We start from the raw sequence: 19,272 nt of genomic DNA on the forward strand, positions 1-19,272 counted from the left end.
CACTTTCACTTTTCACTTTCATGCATTGGAGAAAGAAATGGCAACCCACGCCAGTGTTCTTGCCTGGAGAATCCCAGGGACAGAGGAGCCTGGTGGGCTGCCATCTATGGGGTCACAGAGAGTCGGACACGACTGAAGTGACTTAACAGCAGCAGTGTCATCTTTGGCCAGTAGGGGTACCATTATGTAGGGTTTCGTTTCTTCTTTTTTTTTTTAATTGGAGGATAATTGCTTTATAGTATTGTGTTGGTTTCTGATGTACATCAACATAAATCAGCCATAGGTATACATACGTCCTTTCCTGTGTCTTCTTGACATAAATTTAGTAACTTTTTAGCAGCTTATTTTCTTTCATATATGACAATATTTCAGGTTCATCTTGTATATTTCCTGTCCCAGACCTGAGTTTGCTACCCTTATAGGTGGGAAATGTTATTTAGAGACCATAATCTAGATGCTGGGGAAACTGATTCTAGGCTTTTTCATGAAGATACCCGGGAAATAAGTAAAACCAATATTATCACCAAAGTAATACTGCTGAGTGCCGTTTGATTTCTTTGTGCATCTTATATCCTTAGCATATTATCCTATTGGATGGATAGTCAAGAAATAACTGTTTAAAACAACTTGAAATTATTCTGCATTTTTGCCACTAACTTGATAAATAATTAGATTCCCACTTTGTGGGGTTTTGTTTTTTGGCGGGAGGCCTGAGAAAGGTTACTGTCCATGCCTCCAGAGTCAGGCGGGGTACATTCAGAAAGGTCTAGCTTTCCTCCCTGTTCCTTCTCTCTTCCTGAAGGTAACCATTTTTTACTGAGTTTTGGTTTATGTTTCCATTATTTAATTTTGAAAATATAACCTAAAATTGTCCTATATCTGTTTATATATTTCCTGCTCTCCTACACAGGAGAGTATGCTAAACAGTTTTTCTCCGTTTTTTTCTTTTTTGGCTATACCACATGGCTTGTGGGATCTTAGATATTCCAAAGTTTTAGAAGTTTTTAACGAAGAGTAGTATGCTTATGTTTATGCCTCCCTTCTCCACTTTGTTTTTTGAAGAAGAGAAAGTGAGGCACAAAGAGCTTGATTTTTCTAAGAAACTTCCTAGTGGGAAGTATAGTTCCTAAGAGGAGTTAAATCAGTCTGCTTCTCCATGATTTTTTTTTTACCCTTAAGTCATAGTTTCTTGCTCAGAGCAAGAGAATTGGTTGGAAAAGTGAATGTGAGTTGAACCGTTGTGTGGAAGAAGTTTTGATTTCTCACCCATATCATATCATCTCCAATATAATAGTAGCTGGAAATTAGAATCAGATTCTGATTTCTAAAATTAGGTTCTGACTTTTTAGAGTCAGCAAAGCACTCTCTTCCAGTTGGCTTTTACTCAAAGATGGCATCAGTAAGTTATGGCATATATTGTTGGCATGTATATGGCATATATATTGTTGTTTTTTTCAGGTACCAAAAGAGCATCTTTTAGTCTCTATTCCCCTCTTAATCAATCATCTTCAGGCTGAAAGCATTGTTGTTCATACTTATGCAGCACATGCTCTTGAGAGACTGTTTACTATGAGAGGGCCTAACAGCGCCACTCTGTAAGTATTTGATGTGTGTATTTTTTCATCTTGGGGTGTAGACCATCAGTACTGGTTAGAGATAGCTCAGTGTATTCATAATTTCATTAGAAGTTAGAAAAATAAATGTGAATATTTCACTCATTTATACTGTGTCTCATTCCGAAAGGATTTGAGACTGCATGCCAGAGTAGCTGTGTTACGACAGTAAAGTTAAGTGGAGGCAATTGGAGCAAAGGAAAATAACTGAGGTGTGACGTTAATAAAGAGAGGTTTGTCAGAGGATCCTGTATAGTAAAGAAAGTCAGGAGTTTTATGTGGAATCCTCTAGCAGCCAAGGCAAAGAGAGAAACGTGGTGAGTTAAAATGTCCATAATGTCTATGAGATTAAAATTAAAATGGTTTCTCAGAAGGCATCTCAGAAGTAGACCTTGATTAAGGGAATACTGTGTAGTACCCCTTAGACCTGGCTGTTCTTGTCATCTTAGTGCTGAGACAAGAGACAGCTGAGTGAAAGTAATTCTCTGGGGTTCAAGGTAGTGGCTCTTGAGGCCTATTACAAGGATAAAAAGAAGGGGGGATTGGATGGTCTGCGTGCCTTTCAGGCCTTTCTTCAACAGTGTTATTTCTTGAGAACTGAGATGGAAAGCATTCTGGGTTCTTTTCTTCATCAAGAACTTGAATTCCAGATATACTCAGTGGCTAGTTAAGGGTTAAAAGGTTATCCTTCGAGGTAAGTTAAGACAGTACTGTCTTCAGGCTCAGAATTTATGCAGAAAAGAGTTCTGAACTTGCTCCACCCCCTGGAAAGCTGGATGATTGAGAGTCCAAGTTCCATTCTCAGCGTTGACAAATGTAAACTAGTTATGGCCTCAGCAGTTTAGACAGTGTTGGGTTTGCCTTGTTTGGGGTTTGTTTAATTGTGTTTGGTCTCAGACATGCCTTCTTAGGAACTTAACTTGAGCATATATAAAAGAAACCTTTTCCTAAGTTGTGTTCCAGTTGTCTGTGGTGGGAGATGGCTCGCTTTATGCCAAGAAGTGTGATTCCGTAGTTGCCAAGGGTATTCCAGAGTGACCGTCAAGAGTTGGTGGTGACTGAAAGCTGTTTTTTCATCTATAGTTTTACAGCTGCAGAAATCGCACCGTTTGTTGAGATTCTGCTAACAAACCTTTTCAAAGCTCTCACACTTCCTGGCTCTTCAGAAAATGAATATATTATGAAAGGTAGGCCATTTCCCTGGTATACAGACTCTAAGTATCTAATCTCGTAGACTGCAGGGGTGGTCAACACTGAGTTGTAGTTCAGGTTATATTGAGAATTTGATAGGTTTAGATATTTTTAAGTGAAAAATACTACTGTTAACAGTGTTTCGGAGAAAGGTTTACCCTAACTTGATACAGAACTCCTCTTATTAAAGAAAAGGTATCAAACTCTTTTTTTCTTTTCCTTGACTGACATTCTCGAGGGCAGAGATGAGCTGGGACTACATTTATTGACAGCATGCTCTGCTAGGTCTGGGTGTGAAACCTGGGTGTGTCTAATGGACCCCACACAGATCTGCCTTCATAGACAGCACTGCCGAGGAAGCAGGCAGCTAGCTGTAGGCATCTGTGCTGTGTTAGGGGAGTGTCTTAGTAACAGTTCTGGGACATTCCAAGAGTCCAGCACAGTTTATATGACACATAGGAAATGTTCTCGAGAAGGAAATGGCAACCCACTCCAGTATTCTTGCCTAGGGAATCCCGTGGACAGAGGAGCCTGGTGGGCTCCTGTCCATAGGATCGCACAGAGTCAGACAGGACTGAAGCGATTGAGCAGCAGCAGCAGGAAATGCTTTTCGAAGAAACTGTTCCCAGTGCCTCTGGCTTGGTTGGTCAGAACCCTTAGGTGGATGGGTGGGTGTGTGTGCATGTGTTTCTGTTTGTAAGTGTGTATCTAGGTGTATTTGTGTTTTCAGCACTGTATTTCTCCCTACAGTGATGTGTAACTACTGTTGTTTAATGTCCATTTTTTTGAGGCAGCTGACTGGTCTGTGGCCTTCGTTGCTGTGTTCCTAGGGTGTGCAGGAGCGTGTATGTAGTATGTAGCAGCTTCCCAGTAAAGACTGTTGCATGAGTGAATGCAGGGATTCTCTGCCAGCCCAGTGGAGGGACGCTGATCCATCCTGTAACCTCAGCTTTCTAGCAAGTGGTATCTAAGCTGAGCTGCAGGATAGGGAGCACTTAGCTACTTGGAGGATGAGCCTTGGGCATCACAGCAAAGTTTAGGAGGAAAGAGCATAGCTTTCTGTTCTGTGCACCTGGCATATCATAGATGCTCTACTCAGTAAACGTCTATTCCATTTGTGTAGAAAGAGCCATCATATAGTTTTAGCCTAATAATGTATTTATCTCCAATGCCCAGTGTGTTTTGGGTGTCTGTTAATGAACAGTTAATTTCACAACATGGACCCTCTATCTCTTGATGTGTATTTCTGGATTTTTCTCAGGCTCCTAGTCTCTCTCTTGTGGGAAGATGGGCAGGTGGCCTTATGTTTCAGCTTGTGGTGGGCTGTGATATTTCCAGTAGAATATCACAGTAGACTGCGGAAATATCACAGTAGACTGCGGGTAAAATCCCACGGCCCTGATTGCTGATGGAGGGAGCTCCCTCCCCACTGCTGCTCCGTGTCCACCTCCTGTTTCACTCGCCTCCTCTCTACCTGCCCCTGCAGTCACTTCCGTGTTTCTTACAGTCCCTTAAGCCTTCTGGAAATAACATAAATACGTTTTGTTGTCGGATTTTAAAAGGAAGGGAAATTTTAGATTATTTTTAAATGTAGAGAGCTATCTGAGGGTTGTTTCAGAGTCTTAAAATTTTATTTTATGAATCAAAAGACTTTTTTCTCCCCCTAACAAGTGTTATTCTGAGGTTTAACTAAACTGTTTATTTCTGCTCTTATATTTTACAGCTATCATGAGAAGTTTTTCCCTCCTACAGGAAGCCATAATCCCCTACATCCCTACTCTCATCACTCAGCTCACACAGAAGCTATTAGCTGTTAGTAAGGTAACAGAGCCAGTTTTGAAAGTGCGGTTGCTTTTTAACCTAAATGCTTCAAACTGTTTGAGCCTCAGAACTCCTTGGCAATCAGTCGGACAGGGAAAGATGTATGAATTCTTCCTGACCAGCAGTTAATATATGATTCTGAAAGTGTGGGGTGACATAGATTGGAGACATGGCAGCAGTCACCTTTAAGTGTAAGCTCGGAAACTTTAAAATGTTTTATTCTCACTTTAAAAAGTAACGTGTTCATTGAAGAGAATTGAGAAAGTACAAACAATCTGAAATAATCTTAGATGGAAGAAGTGGGCTTTGCCCCAAATGGACACAAAAGAGGCTATTCAGATTAATGTCCTTTTGTGTCTCTTCTTTCTGACTCATTTCCTCAAAAATAAAGTTTACTCCTTCTTTGGTCAAAAATGTTACAGATATTTTGATCTGTATTTAAATATAAATACCAAGTTTTAGAAAAGAAAAATTGGTTTAAAGCCAATAAAATTCTTGTGTTATTGTTAATTATTCTATTAAAAGTCATAGGAAGTATAAGGGAGACTTTAAGAATAGTGATTATTTTTCCACTGAATCCTGGGTAAGCCTCTAGGGCCTACTTGGGTTTTGGGGAATTGAAAGAAAAGAGACGTAAGGTCTCTCCACTTTGACCTGGCCCTGTGATACACGCTCATCTTCAGTTCATCAGCTTTGTATGGCACCCTTCAAAGGATTGTGGTTGAAAGAGAAAATTGAAAAACGCTGGTTTGAAGGATAGCTACTGCAGGTGTAGGCATACTGAGGCCTGCAGAGGTTAAGATTTGCCTGAGGTCCCACACCAGGCCAGAGGCAGGGTCGGGCCCCGCACGTCCCTGTCCGTCTCCTCCATCACTATTACAGTGACGGCTCTGGGGGAGCACTCAGGCGTGAAAAAGCTCCTTATAAACACTGGGAACTGAGGTTCGTGCAGTCACCTTCCGGTGCCTCTGAAGTATTTTTCATAAGTAGACATTTGCCCATTAAAAATAAAGTCCAAACTGGCATTAGTATTACTATTTCATGTTCTGAATTTTCAAGTCACTATAAAATTTTAACATCTAGGCTTTTTCGTATAATTGGTGTTTTTTTCTTAATAGTGTTTTCAGTAAGGTTAAATGTATTTTAGGTAGTGAATTAGATTATTAGACATAAGCTTTTTCTTTTTTTTTTAAATTTCAGAACCCAAGCAAACCTCACTTTAATCACTATATGTTTGAGGCAATATGTTTATCCATAAGAATAACTTGCAAGTCTAACCCTGCTGCTGTTGTAAATTTTGAGGAGGCTTTGTTTCTGGTGTTTACTGAAATTTTACAAAATGATGTACAAGGTAAGTGAAGAAAGTTATTTTCTTTCTGGTTGATTAAAAATTATTCAAGTGATTATAAAATGCAATCTGCCTAAGAGATATGTGTCTTTTGTGTCAGAGCCATTAATTCTGAAGCTGAAAGCTCTGTTTTTACTTTATCAACAGAATTTATTCCGTATGTCTTTCAAGTGATGTCTTTGCTTCTGGAAACACACAAAAATGACATCCCGTCATCCTACATGGCCTTATTTCCTCATCTCCTTCAGCCAGTGCTTTGGGAAAGAACAGGAAATATTCCTGCTCTAGTGAGGCTTCTCCAGGCATTCTTAGAACGAGGTTCAAATACAATAGCAAGTGCTGCAGCTGACAAAATTGTGAGTCAGATTTATTTTGATATAACTAATTTTTAAGATAACTGGGAAACTAGAGATGGCAGATTCTTTTTAATTTTTTAAAAATTTCTTAAAATGAACGTACTCTAAGGGGAATTCATTAGTAGAAAATGTTAACATACATTTTGTTAGAACTAGGTATCCTTTAGTTATTTATCTCTTTGGTAGAAACTTAACATTGCGGGCTTATTATTTGGGATTTTTCCCCCCTCTATACTTCAACAGACAGACGGAGAAAATGCTATTTAGATAATTACAACATGCACTCTTTTCTAAAACAGATCACCTGTTTTACTTTTAGAAAAATTAATCCTTGCCTCTTTAACTAATTATTATTTAATCTAATTTGTTGTAGCCTGGGTTACTAGGTGTCTTCCAGAAGCTGATTGCATCCAAAGCCAACGACCACCAAGGTTTTTATCTTCTAAATAGTATAATAGAGCACATGCCCCCGTGAGTATGAATACAGCTTCATTGTACGTTTAATTGAGGATTCTGTTCAGGACTCAGAAAAATGCTGGATTTATTTTGTTGCTTTTTTCTTCAATTCTTTAGTGAGTCAGTTGACCAATACAGAAAGCAAATCTTCATTCTTCTATTCCAAAGACTTCAGAATTCCAAAACAACAAAGTTTATCAAGAGTAAGTAAAGTCATTTAAGTTTTCCTACAGAAATTTTTTAATCATTTATAAATTTTATGTATAAAATATTTTAAGACGGTTCTATTCTCTAAACGAAATCATTTTCAATATACTATGCTCCAAAGGTTAGTTTCTAAGTTTAAATATCAAAATATTTTTAATAGAAAAATCATAAAGAAATATAAATCAGAGAGAGACCATATGTAAACCTTTTGTCCCTGGTGGCTCAGATAGTAAAGAATCCACCTGCAAATGCAGGAGGTGTGGGTTCGATGCCTTGATCAGGAAGATCCCCTGAAAAAGGAAATGGCAACCCACAGCAGTATTCTTGCCTGGGAAATCCATGGACAGAGGAGCCTGGTGGGCTACAGTCCATGGGGTCGCACAGAGTCAGACATGACTGAGCAAGTAATGCTAAGTTGTATTAAAAGGCCAGTATTGGGGAGGGGGGGGAAAGGCCAGTATTGATGCCAAACTATTTGTCAGACTTTGACTAAATTGCTTATTCAATGCAGTCCTCTATATTGATACTCTGCATCTCCTTTCGACAGGTTTCTTAGTCTTTATTAATTTGTACTGTATAAAATACGGGGCGCTGGCACTGCAGGAAATATTCGATGGTATACAACCAAAGTAAGTCTGCTTTTATTATTTATCATCCTGTTTTTAAAAACAAAACATCTGACCTCTCAGTCTCTGTTTTATAGATGACTGTATAGTTCTTGATGCAGTGATAGTCTCTTTGTGGTTTCCAAAATATTCTTGGGTGGGGGGCGGTGGTTGGGCTGTAAAGAAGAAAATACCTGCAAACATTTTTCTAATTCCTAAAGGTCCCTGCCCCTACCCGCTGTACTCTTTACAGCCAGGGCTCTGTGTTGTGTTAGATGTCTGACGTGTCTCCAGGAGCCTCCCTCTGTTAAGGCCAACAGTGGTTTTTCAAGTGAGAATAGTTTGGATCAGTGAAATTTTGCTCTTGACTTAGTGTATATGCATTAAGAATACAGTTAAGCAGCATTACCCATTTACTAGGGAAGGAAGGCAGTAAAGTAATGATAGAGAATAACTTCTTGGAGAAAAACTTTATAGATATCTGTAGTAAATCAAAAATAATTCCTGATTCAAATGTGAAAAATGAATTAACCTGAGAAGTACCAGAAAATGTTTTCTAGCTATAGGAAGTCATGAAGAAAGGAGCAGTTTGACTCAGTGCTCATGGCGCCTAAATTAGCATGGTCTTTCCACAGAGCAAAAAATACGCACTTGTCCAGAGATCAGAATGTCCACGTGCCTTGTTATTTACCATTTCCACTTCAAAGAATTTAATAAGATAAATTCTTAATAACAGGAGTATATATATAAACTTAAGAATTTATACCATGTAGAATTATGGAAACCTTTAATTCCAGGATGTTTGCAACAGTATTGATTAGCCAAATCATTTTTTTAAAAGACAGCCTTTAACATTCACATACTGAGAGTTATGTAAGCATAGAAAGTTGGAAAGTTTATAATCCAAAAATGTTAAAACTGGTCATTGCTGGATGGTGAGGTGATAGTGATTCTTTTTTCTTCTTGCTTATCTGTGCTCTGATTGTTAGTTTTTTAAAGATTTCTTGAGTAATTAAAAAAAAACATGCAAGACCAAAAAATGGCTCTAAAGAATTTCCTTGAGCATGGCTTAAGGTGGAGTATTCACAAAAGATGGTGACAGTTGGTCAGAGTGGCGGTTTGATTTTTTAGGTCTCTTTCTGTTGACCAAAATTAGCAGCCTTTTTTGGTATTTTATTATATTCCTAAGGAGTCACTGAGTGTAAATAATTTAGACTACTGTAATTAAATATTGAGTGAATTTATTTTGATTTAATTAACAGAATGTTTGGAATGGTTTTGGAAAAAATCATTATTCCTGAAATTCAGAAAGTATCTGGAAATGTAGAGAAAAAGATTTGTGCTGTTGGGATAACCAAATTACTAACAGAATGTCCCCCAATGATGGACACAGAGTACACCAAACTGTGGTAAGTACTCCATTCTGGAGTTTGGGGAAATTAGTTTCCTTCCCCTGTGATGGCAAAATTAACCAAGCTTATTCTCTTGGGGGCCAAGAGAATGGGTTTTGACCTTAGCCTCCTCTGTAGCTACCATCAAATCCAAGACATGACTTGTGGATTCTTCGGGGCCTAGAAAGATTTTGTTTCCTGATTATTTTTATTTCTTTTGGCCATGCTTAGCAGCGTGTAAGATCCTAGTTCCAACCAGTGATCAAAATTGTGCCCCCTGCAGTGGAAGCGCACAGTTTTAACCACTGGACCACCAGGGAAGTTTGTGGGGGAATTCATGGACCCCTTAGAGAGACTGCTGAGAGTGCCTGGTCTACACAGTCACTCCATTAAACTGGCCTAAGTCTTTAGAAGGAGACACTGAGTAGGCAGAAGATCCTATGTGTGTGCTTGATGTTGGCCTCCATGACGACCTAGCTTTCTTGACCTCTTGCTTCTCCCTTACGGTTTCAGTCATGATCTGACAACTGGAAGCTTATTTCTTCTAACTTAAAACCATTGAATCTCAATTTGACTTCACACACATGGCCTCCTAAGTAGCCTGGGTCACACAGCCAGCACAGAGTTCTGGGCAAAGGACATCAGCATGCTGTGGCCCAAAGAATTGAAGAATGCTTTCCAGTTAGACAAAATCACTGGTGTCCATCTTAATCTCAAGGATCCCTTCCTCCTCCTGAGACCATGCGTCTATAGTTTTGTGTCTCTGAAGACATTGCTCCTTTATTAATAGTTTAAATCTTCTAAGAGCTTACTTAAATCTTGTCATTTTCCAATCCAGGACTCCTTTATTACAGTCTCTGATTGGCCTATTCGAGTTACCCGAGGATGATACCATTCCTGACGAAGAACATTTTATTGATATAGAAGATACCCCAGGATACCAGACTGCCTTCTCACAGTTGGCATTTGCTGGGAAAAAGGAGCACGACCCTGTTGGTCAGATGGTGAACAACCCCAAAATCCACCTGGCTCAGTCACTGCACAAGCTGTCCACTGCCTGTCCAGGAAGGGTACGTGTCTCTGTTACCTCGGAGAACTCTAGTCTTCTCTGAATCACTCTGATTGGTTCCCAGGCCCCCATGGGACGGCGCTGAGGGTAGCTGCTCTGGTGCCTGTCTTCCTTGCTCAGCACAGTCACCCTCAGGCAGTTGCATTCAAGGTCTCTTTAAGTGATAAGACTCTTTTTTTCCTTTATGATGATGTTCAAGTAACTTTAGGAGTAAAGACAAAATGGAGGATAAAACCCTTGACTAGAAATGTATTTATTTCCCAGAATGAAATAACCCTGCCATTTTTAAAATGGAGGTATTAATGTTTTTAAGTGCAAAATATTCAGAAATAACGAACCATAGAGTAAATCTAATAATAATGGCTTTATATTGCATTAGCCAGAAACAGTCTTAGAAATTTTGTCAGAAAATCTATATTTTTGATTGTTTTATTATGGAAAATTTAGAACATAACTTAGAAACTGTAATAAATACTTATATTTATTACAGACCTTTACTAAGTAATTGGAGAGCAAGCCTTAGGCATCATGTATTCACCATGAGTACTTCATTAGGTTTCGGTAACCAACGGGACATGATTTAAGCAACCATAACACCACTACCACACTGAACAATAGAACAGTAATTCCTGTGGGCCCACGTTTTAGACCTGTCATCTGTTTCCCATCTGTAGGTCCCCTCAATGGTGAGCACCAGCCTCAATGCAGAAGCGCTCCAGTATCTCCAGGGGTACCTTCAGGCGGCTAGTGTGACGCTGCTTTGAACTGCCTTTTTTGAATTGTCTTAGTCCAGAATGGTTTCTGAGGACATCATGTAGACATCTGAGCACAGCTGCATTAAAACAAAAGGTGTTCGTTTTGAACTTGTCTATTAAATGTTGTTTTAAGCTGAACCTTGAGCAGATTAGTTTGTGTGATCATAAATATAAGTGAGTGACTTTTTCAGTTTGCAGCTACAAAGACAAGTATTACTACTAGCTTAGTGTATGACATTGATTGGAGCATTTGCACTGTTTTGGCAATTCTAAAGTTTTGACGGACACTGACTGTGGAGACATTTTTTCTGTTACCAAGTCCTTTTGTTTCGAGGCTGCTGCCGTTCATGTTTGTCCTGTCCTTTGTGGTTTTGTCCGTTTCCTTAAGCTTTTACTGGAAATGTGAATAAGCAAAGAAATCACTTGTGTAACTTGCCAAGAAATGCACATTTCATAGTTTTAAATCTGTAATGAGCAATAAAAAAGAAAAAGCCCTAAAATATGTATCTAAGAACATCTTAAGGACAGGTTTTTGGTGCTGCTATTTTTATAATGAAGAATTTAAGTTTTTCCTCTCCTGGACTCCATAAAATCCTAATTTCTAAACAATTCCAATTCAGATTACCTAGTCTTTTTTTAAGAAGGGAAAGGGAACCATCACTGCAGGTTTGCGGCTTGTGTGTTAGAACTTTCAGTTAGCCCAGGTCCTGGGTGGCACCGTGAACTGTGGGAAATGGTTTCCTCTGAATTGGGAAGAAATGCTTGGCCTGGCTTCACAAGGCTGGTGGGACTGCTTTAGCTGGTGCAGGCGTTTGCCCGTTACAGTGTCTTCTCTGCAGATCACAGGCTCCTTGGAACTTTTTGAACCATGGCATCCATCTTGGCAAAGGCTGCCAGCCCGGCTCCTCCTTGGCAGAGTCCAGGGTTCCGTGGCCTCTGTCTTTAGAGGATAAAGAATCAGACTATCGACGTGGGGAGGTGCAGTTTTTACAGAGGATGTGGGGATTGTCTGTTTAGTGCAGTGAGACCGAAATCTGATTCTGTACAGATATGTCTGTACAGATTATGTGGTGTTTTTTTTCCCACCTGACTTGAATGCTTTATTTTCTTCATGTTGGTTTTGTTGTGTTGCTTGAGAGATTTCCAGTTTACTCTAGTGTACTCATACCTACCAACCTAATAATTATTTTTGATTTGAATAGTAATGGAAGCATTAAATCATATTTACTATGTGGCTTAAGTCGTCACTGGCAGATGAATATTGAGATAGCACTGAGATGTTTTTGAACTATGAACATGATCTGATACGGGTGAAACGTCTGGAATGGCAAACAGTTGGTGCTGCTTTGGCACTCGGCGGAGCTCTGGTCCTGAGCTTGCTAAAGCTGCTGGGTAACAGCTGAGGGGGGCAGGCAGGCCACTGTTCTGGAGGACCCTGGGCTTAGCATCCTCATCAGTCTTCTGAGTTCGAGTTCTGAATTTTTTCCTTTTTCGGTTAAAACGAATGAGAAACCATTTCACTTTGTAACTGCACCTCTTAAAATAGTTTCTGAACAGGAAGGCTGGTTACTTGCATTATTTTACTCTAGCATAATTCATGAATATTTTGTTAAATTTTGTTTTAATGTTTAAAATTGAGATTTCCTACTGCATCCAAGACAGTTTTTGTATCTATCTTATAAAGAGTTTAAAGATGGGAGGCTGGAGTTGCTATGGTGTGTTTTCAAGACTTCTCAGTGACTGTTCCTCGGTGGGGCCAGCTCTCTGTGTGTATGACGAGCTGGGTTCATACTTTGGGATCAGGCCAACCTGGGTTTAAATCACATGTCTGCCACTGAGGCCTTGACCTCCATGGTTCTATTTCCTCTTCTGAAAAAGGAGAATACCACTACTTACCGTCAGGATGGTTTTAACAAAACACTGAAGTACTTAGGAGAACCTCTGGAGGACAAATCAGTACAAAGCTGTTGGTTGAGTTGTTTAGGCCGGGGTGTGGACATGCCTGGGAGGCAGTGTTTGCCTGCACAGCAGCCCCGTAGACGGGAAGACGGGGCTTCCTGGCCCAGGCAAGGCCCTCTCTCAGGACGGTTCTAGACACGGCGGCCATTGTCACTGCAGAGTCCTTCGTTAGAGTCTCCTGTGGACCCATTGAGTCTCCCTGCTGTCTGACTGTATCTTTCTCTTTTATAAATGTTTTCCTTGTAGCAAATACAGGAAAATATTTTAACAATTAAAAATCATTCATATTCCTAACTTCAAGCATTTTTATTCTCTTTCTAAGCAAAGTTTAGATCATTCTGCAAATAAAATTTTATATGCTTTTTAGAAAAACCTTTTACCATTTAAAACATGTACTTGGCAAATAAAATTTTCAGTGGTTGTAGTTTTATCATTTGGATATATCAGTCCCAAATTATACAATCATTGTTAGGTGTGTAGAGTTTTTATTTTATAAATCTTGAAGTAGACAACCTTTTAGGTCAATCTTCATCTCTTTTTTTCCTGAAGGTGGAATTATTGGGCCAGTTATCCTGTGGGAAAGGTGGTGCCAATTTCTGTCACACGTCCCTACCTGCACTGGGCATTACTTCATTATTTGTGGGGCACAACAAATCTGGCATTCAGTCAGAATATTAGCTGCATGTGGTAAAAGTCTAATAAATAGGGCGTCTAGCTCAGCTGGTAAAGAATCTGCCTGCAGTGTGGGTTGGGAAGATCCGCTGGAGGGCATGGCAGCCCACCCCAGGATTCTTGCCTGGAGAATCCCATGGACAGAGGAGCCTAGCGGGCTACAGTCCGGGGTCGCAAAGAGTCGGACACAACTGAGCGACTACGATGTAGCTGAGCGGTGCGTTTCTGCCCTCCCAGAGGCAACACCTTTCAACTCACACTGCCTGTAATTCTTAAATCTTTACAGTTTAATTATCAACCATAAGGCCTCATCCTTCCCTGCTGTGACAGATAAGAACTTAGCTCACACCACTACTTCCAGCCTACACTTTGTAGTTCTCCTCTCTCTCTAGTAGTCCTAACCCTCGTCCCCATCAGCTGTGGCCTTCATCTCTGTACTGTCCTCTGGATTGATGTCTCCCTACCCTCCACCTCTGACTTCGTTTTCACACCGTTAACAGCAGCTCGCATTTCATCCTGTGCAGTAGCCCTTTTCTGTGCTTCGTCTTTAGGGCTCTTTTAAAAGGTAAAAATGGATAATCAGTAAGTGAACTATTATAATGGTATAAATAGTGTTCAGAACTGGACTTGGCAGTGTGTAGAGATTGTTTTTTCCTCCCAAGGTCCAGTGTTTGTTTTCCCTCAAAAGAGGCCATTCTTAGAGTCAAGGTCAAATGGATTATTTTTCCTTCATATTCCATGAGTTGCTCAGAGCAAGCCATGCCCCATTTTATCTTGTGATATACTTGGATCCTGATGGGTTTTTATTAGCCTTCTTCATTCTGAGGGTTACATGGAATCCTTTCCACTCTTCTCTGAGATGTTCTTTATACAACTCACTGGCTCTTGCGGGAGTTCCAGTTGTGCCTCCTTCATCCAGTGTCTTCATGGAAACTTGAGAAGCAGGTGTGAGGCTTTGGTCTGAGAGGCCACACAGCTGGCTGGCACTGGGACTGAAACCCGTGGCTTCACGGAAGTTAGAAACAAGGCTTCCCAGGCGGTGCTGGTGGTAAAGAACTCACATGCCAATGCAGGAGACACAGGTGACGCATGATCCCTGGGTTGGGAAGACACCCTGGAAGGGACGTGGCAACCCACTCCTTGCCTGGAGAATCCCATGGACAGAGGAGCCTGGCGGGTTACATCCATGGGTCACAGAGTAACACAACTAAAGCATTGTAGCACACGTGCAATCTGTTAATACAGGTGTGACTGCGAGGTAAACACCGGGAATGTTGTTGGCGGTCTCTCCCCTCTGTTGGGTTGTGATCTTTCACTCCATTTCAGAAAACCTGAGTGTTGGCTCTGTAACCCAACTCATTATGCTCCCTGCTCCTTGGTTGAGAAACATGACCTACATGTGCAACAAGGCAAGATACAGCTTTGGGTCCACCCTGGCATATTCTTGGTAGGAGTATTGAAATCCAGTGAAAAGAATGTACAAGGCAGTTTCCTGTGGATCTTATGAGCTAAGAATGCGATAACAGACGAACACGCTGCCCCTGGGCAGGCAGCCGCCCTCATCCACCCACCCTTCTCTGGGGTTGCTGTGTGACAGCAGGCTTTTTTAAAAGTTAGAGAAGTCCACTTTCTCCCTCAAAGTGGATGATGTGAGAGCAAAACGTGGCAACATGGAAGGAAGAGCAGAGCAGCCACTGTAGACAGGGAGAAGCTGCTCAGACCTGACGTGAAAGGGAGGAGGACTGGAGAGGTAGGGAGCGAAAGGAGGGGTTTACCTTGTGTTGGGAAGAGGGTCCGGCTCCTTGCAAGCAGTTGAGTTAACCTTTCAGAGTCTAGAGAGGGAAATGCTCCAGGAAGCTGGGTTTCTCAGGAGATGTCCCCTAAGGAGACAGATCCTAAAGGGTCTCCAGGTGGGTCCGCAGAGCAGCGGGGAGGAATCTTGCTCCCACCAGGTCCCGCCAATCAAGAAAGCAGAGCGGGGTGTCCTCGGAAGGCCGACAGTCCCACTGAGCCATGGCTGAGCTGAGGCCACCCCCACTGTTCTGACTGCAGGTCTCAGGCTGGAAGAAGTCCCTGCAGAGAAACCTTCCCAACAAGAGCCGGGGGTGAGGGCTGGGGATGACAAACGAAAGAAGCCAACTGCAGCAGGCTGAACATTCCAAACCCCTGTCCTAACAGGCAGCTGAGAACACTGCCTCCAGTCGCTGGGACAGTGGCCTGCGGAGCCCCCAACAGTGAGGCCAAAGTCATCTTTCCTATTTAGTCAAAGGTACCACATCTTGCCATAATTTGCAGAATTTGGGGGTGCCATCCAAAGAATCATCCATCATTTAGAGTTGTGTTTTGTATCAGAATAAAAATCACTAGCAATGTCGTGGTCTTGCTGCACAGGACACTAGTTCTAGAAGTACATGTATAATACCTGGGACCTTATTAGAAACGTGTTCTCGAACCCAGACCTACTGAGACAGAACCTCTGAGAATGGCACCCAGCAGCCTCAACACAGTCTTCCTGGGGAGTGGATGCTCGTGCTCAAGCAGCTGAACAAGGATTGGATGAAGTAAAAGTGAATTGGAAAGACAAGTGGGCATGGCAAAAGCTGTGAACACGGTCAGTCTCAACGTTGTATGGGCTCAAAAGGGAGAAGGGATCGTACTTCAAAGATACGGAATGAACGGCTTCAGTTTTGCATAAAGGGTGGCAGACATCACAGCTGTGGGCCGACAGAGCCGCAGGCCTCAGGACCTCTTCAGAAGTCATCCATTCTCTCCCACCGAGCTGAAACGGACAGGAACTCTTGCTTTCGTGGCCCTGTTTCTTGGGAGAGTCTCAGGAGTAAACGAGGGTCTGCGTCCCTGAGAGGAGAGCCCTGAGCACGGGACAGGAGGACAGAATGAGGGCGTGCCTCAGCCCCCGAGAGGGGGGACTATGAAATGGCATCCGCCTGGGCTGCAGAACAGTGGAAGGTGCTGACTAAGCAGTACCGGCCCTGCACACTGCGGAGCTGCTTCTGGACCAGCGTCCACCCGTTAAAACATCTGGGCCCTTCACCAGGTGATCTAGTTACAGGCGCTCTTCACAGCACAGAAGATATGGCCACACACAACCACCATCTACCGGGCTGTCCCGCCTCCGGGGCCTCGGGAAAACGCTGCCTGGCTGCGGGGAGCGATGACAAACCACTGCAGAGAGAACCAGGCCGGGTCTGGGCCCACTCTGGCATTGGGGGTCTCGGACACGCTTACCTGGCTGCCCACACAGTCTAGGCTTAACCCCCCCTTAGCCACCCACTGTTCCGGAAGTCACGGTCCCTGGGCTGTGGGAGGTCTGAGTGTTCCCAGGTTTCTTAGCTGGATTCAGCCTGGTTTACACTATTCTTAACCGTGAACCCAAGGAGCCGGTCGACAAAATTATTACAATCCAGAGAAGCGTTTTCAGGTACGCATTCTGAATCCACCCAGTGAGCATATGCTTGGCATACAGGACAGACAGGCAGACGTACCTGGACCGGGGGACACGCACAGAAAAACGAAGGCCCAGGGGAATCTTAGGTCATTTCCCGCATAAGACTTTGGCAGCTGGAGCCAATACACAGTTGAAAAATTAGCCAAGGGACTTAACTGGCAGTCCAGTGGTTAAGACTCCAACTTGCCGTGTAGGGGACACAGGTTCGATCCCTGATTGGGGAACTAAGCCCACAACTGAGCTCGCACCAGAGAGTCCAAACGCCACAGTGAAAGATCCTGCACGACCCAACGCAGCCAAATAAAAACACAGCAGGGAAGGCTGAAGAATGCCGAGGTGCCGGAGGCATCAGCAGGCGTGTGTACATAGACAGATACAGATGCTCTTCCCTAACAGCCCACTAGCAACAAGCTCCACGCGCCCCTCGCTGGCAGCTCCGCCCCCAGCACCATACTTCATACCCTCACATCTTCCCTTACTTCTTCAGTTACTGCTCAACAGGACCACACGTTCATTAGTAGCTGTTTATTGATCAATGGTTTGATATAAAGTTATTTCAGATCTTCAGAATTTTGCCCAAATGGAATCACAAGCATTACAAAGTTTTTCTCTTAAAAATAAAAAAGGGGTCAGGGGCAGGTTGGGAAGGACCAACCTAGCAGTAGTGGCATTTGAGAATAAATTAACAAAAAAAAAAATTTAGTATTACCATTTATTGGTGACAAACACTAAGTTTTACTTACATTCCATGGGGAGAAAAAATTCCAGCATAAACAACGAATCCAAGCAGTACTTAACTCGCAAGGCTACCGTGCTTGTCATCTGGGCTGTTATGCGGGACCTCGCCGCACACATCTCTGTGCACAGCAACACGACTTCAGAAGCAACAGTTAGAGAGATAAACATGGGCTATTCTTTCCAGCCCTCATGGAGATGTAATCAACAGTATAAAGCACTCAGGGAAGATCAATCTGCAGTTGTATATGTGCTACATGGAGACCGTATCCTGTAGTGTAGTGAGAGCGGGGTGTCCTCAAGAGTTGTATTATATACACACAATTTGTTTACTAATCTTTAAAACAAAGATCAAAGTTCATTTAAATCCTGCTGCATTAACAAAAAAATAAAATAGAAAAGGAACCAAATGATCGGTTAAAGTTTAAAATTCCTAAGTTGTCCAATTTATACCACTGTGGGAGACTTCATCAAGGTTTCATCAAGGCCAGGACTGTTTCAGCTAAACCAGAGGGCACACAATTTGCATCACTGAAATGGTCCTGGGTTAAGTCCAATGAAATAAAAGTGTATAACCACACACACACGGATATGATCTTTGCCGGTTAGATTACTGATAAAGTCCGTCTCAGACAAGTTTCTAAACTGTGCTATGTAACTAGATACAACTGAGAAACTCTCGAATGAAAATTTATATAGTGTCATTTCAATCAAAAGAAAATAATGAAACTATAAGAATACATATCTCTCCTGGAAGAGAGCAGTGGCGACAGTGTGGGTACCGCGGGAGGCGTGGGCCAGAGCGTGCCGAGGTCAGCTGTGGCCCAGCAGGAAGCACATGTGATTTTCTCTGGGGCTTTCAGCCCTCTCTCCAGCGCGGGTGTCCAGGGTTTGTCCCAAAGTGTTCCGAGTGAGCCAGTCTGAGAAGGGGCGGTGCTTTCTGTTTCTTCTTTCGCACAGCAAGGAAAAAAAAAAAAAAACAACACCCAAAACAAACAAACAAAAAAACCCCACCAAAACCAACACTAGGCTGCCTGGGGCACAGGCCTGCGGTTTCCCAAGGGAGCCAGGGGCGGCTGCAGACCGCCCGGCCCCCCGCCGGCCCACAGCCACGGGCCCCCATCCACGCCGCTGCCTCCTCCGGCCCCGCCGTCTTCACCACTGCCATCTCCAGGCCTTTACCCATCGTGTCTCTCGGCCCACTGGAGGTATCAGAAATTCCAAATGTTCAAAGCAGTTTCAGCATTTTCAGTATACATGTTGGGATTTTTCGATGATTCATGGCCAGATAAAGTTCAGCACCTCCCACACCTTTAAGGAAGAAAAACATGAAAATGATCTAAGTTTTAAAATTTAAGAGAATTAAGCCCTGTTAAAAATGGAACGAGCAGACATCAAGAAGCCTGCTATTCAGGCCCCAGTTTATGATAGCTGATGCACACTGGGGGCTGGAGGGTGCTTCCCTGCTAGCTCAGCTGGTAAAGAATCTGCCTGCAGTGCCAGAGACCTGGGTTCAATTCCTGTGTCAGGAAGATCCGCTGGAGAAGGCATAGGCTACCCACTCCAGTGTTCCTGGGCTTTCCTTGTGGCTCAGCTGGTAAAGAATCTGCCTGCAATGCAGGAGACCC

The 19,272-nt window shown here is 42.6% G+C and overlaps 2 protein-coding genes across 8 annotated transcripts in view; one reads left to right on the top strand and one right to left on the bottom strand.

Moving 5' to 3' along the window:
• CSE1L (CSE1 chromosome segregation 1-like (yeast)) overlaps nucleotides 1-11,421 on the top strand; it is a 35,679-nt gene extending 24,258 nt beyond the window's left edge. The window contains exons 15-25 of the mRNA XM_010835071.1: nucleotides 1,459-1,595; nucleotides 2,697-2,800; nucleotides 4,528-4,625; nucleotides 5,826-5,976; nucleotides 6,121-6,329; nucleotides 6,703-6,800; nucleotides 6,903-6,988; nucleotides 7,540-7,621; nucleotides 8,860-9,006; nucleotides 9,827-10,058; nucleotides 10,732-11,421. Coding sequence (XP_010833373.1) covers nucleotides 1,459-1,595; nucleotides 2,697-2,800; nucleotides 4,528-4,625; nucleotides 5,826-5,976; nucleotides 6,121-6,329; nucleotides 6,703-6,800; nucleotides 6,903-6,988; nucleotides 7,540-7,621; nucleotides 8,860-9,006; nucleotides 9,827-10,058; nucleotides 10,732-10,821 — 1,434 coding nt within the window. The 3' untranslated portion in view covers nucleotides 10,822-11,421. The remainder of the gene's footprint in view (nucleotides 1-1,458; nucleotides 1,596-2,696; nucleotides 2,801-4,527; nucleotides 4,626-5,825; nucleotides 5,977-6,120; nucleotides 6,330-6,702; nucleotides 6,801-6,902; nucleotides 6,989-7,539; nucleotides 7,622-8,859; nucleotides 9,007-9,826; nucleotides 10,059-10,731) is intronic.
• Nucleotides 11,422-17,419: 5,998 nt separating this feature from the next.
• Nucleotides 17,420-19,272, bottom strand: part of STAU1 (staufen double-stranded RNA binding protein 1) — a 61,504-nt gene continuing 59,651 nt past the window's right edge. For all 7 annotated transcript variants that reach the window (XM_010835074.1, XM_010835075.1, XM_010835073.1 and 4 more), the window contains one exon: nucleotides 17,420-18,955. In XM_010835074.1, coding sequence (XP_010833376.1) covers nucleotides 18,940-18,955 — 16 coding nt within the window. In that variant the 3' untranslated portion in view covers nucleotides 17,420-18,939. The remainder of the gene's footprint in view (nucleotides 18,956-19,272) is intronic.

The sequence above is a fragment of the Bison bison genome, unplaced genomic scaffold (genome assembly GCF_000754665.1).
Source record: "Bison bison bison isolate TAMUID 2011002044 unplaced genomic scaffold, Bison_UMD1.0 scf7180017864038, whole genome shotgun sequence".
NCBI lineage: Eukaryota > Metazoa > Chordata > Mammalia > Artiodactyla > Bovidae > Bison > Bison bison.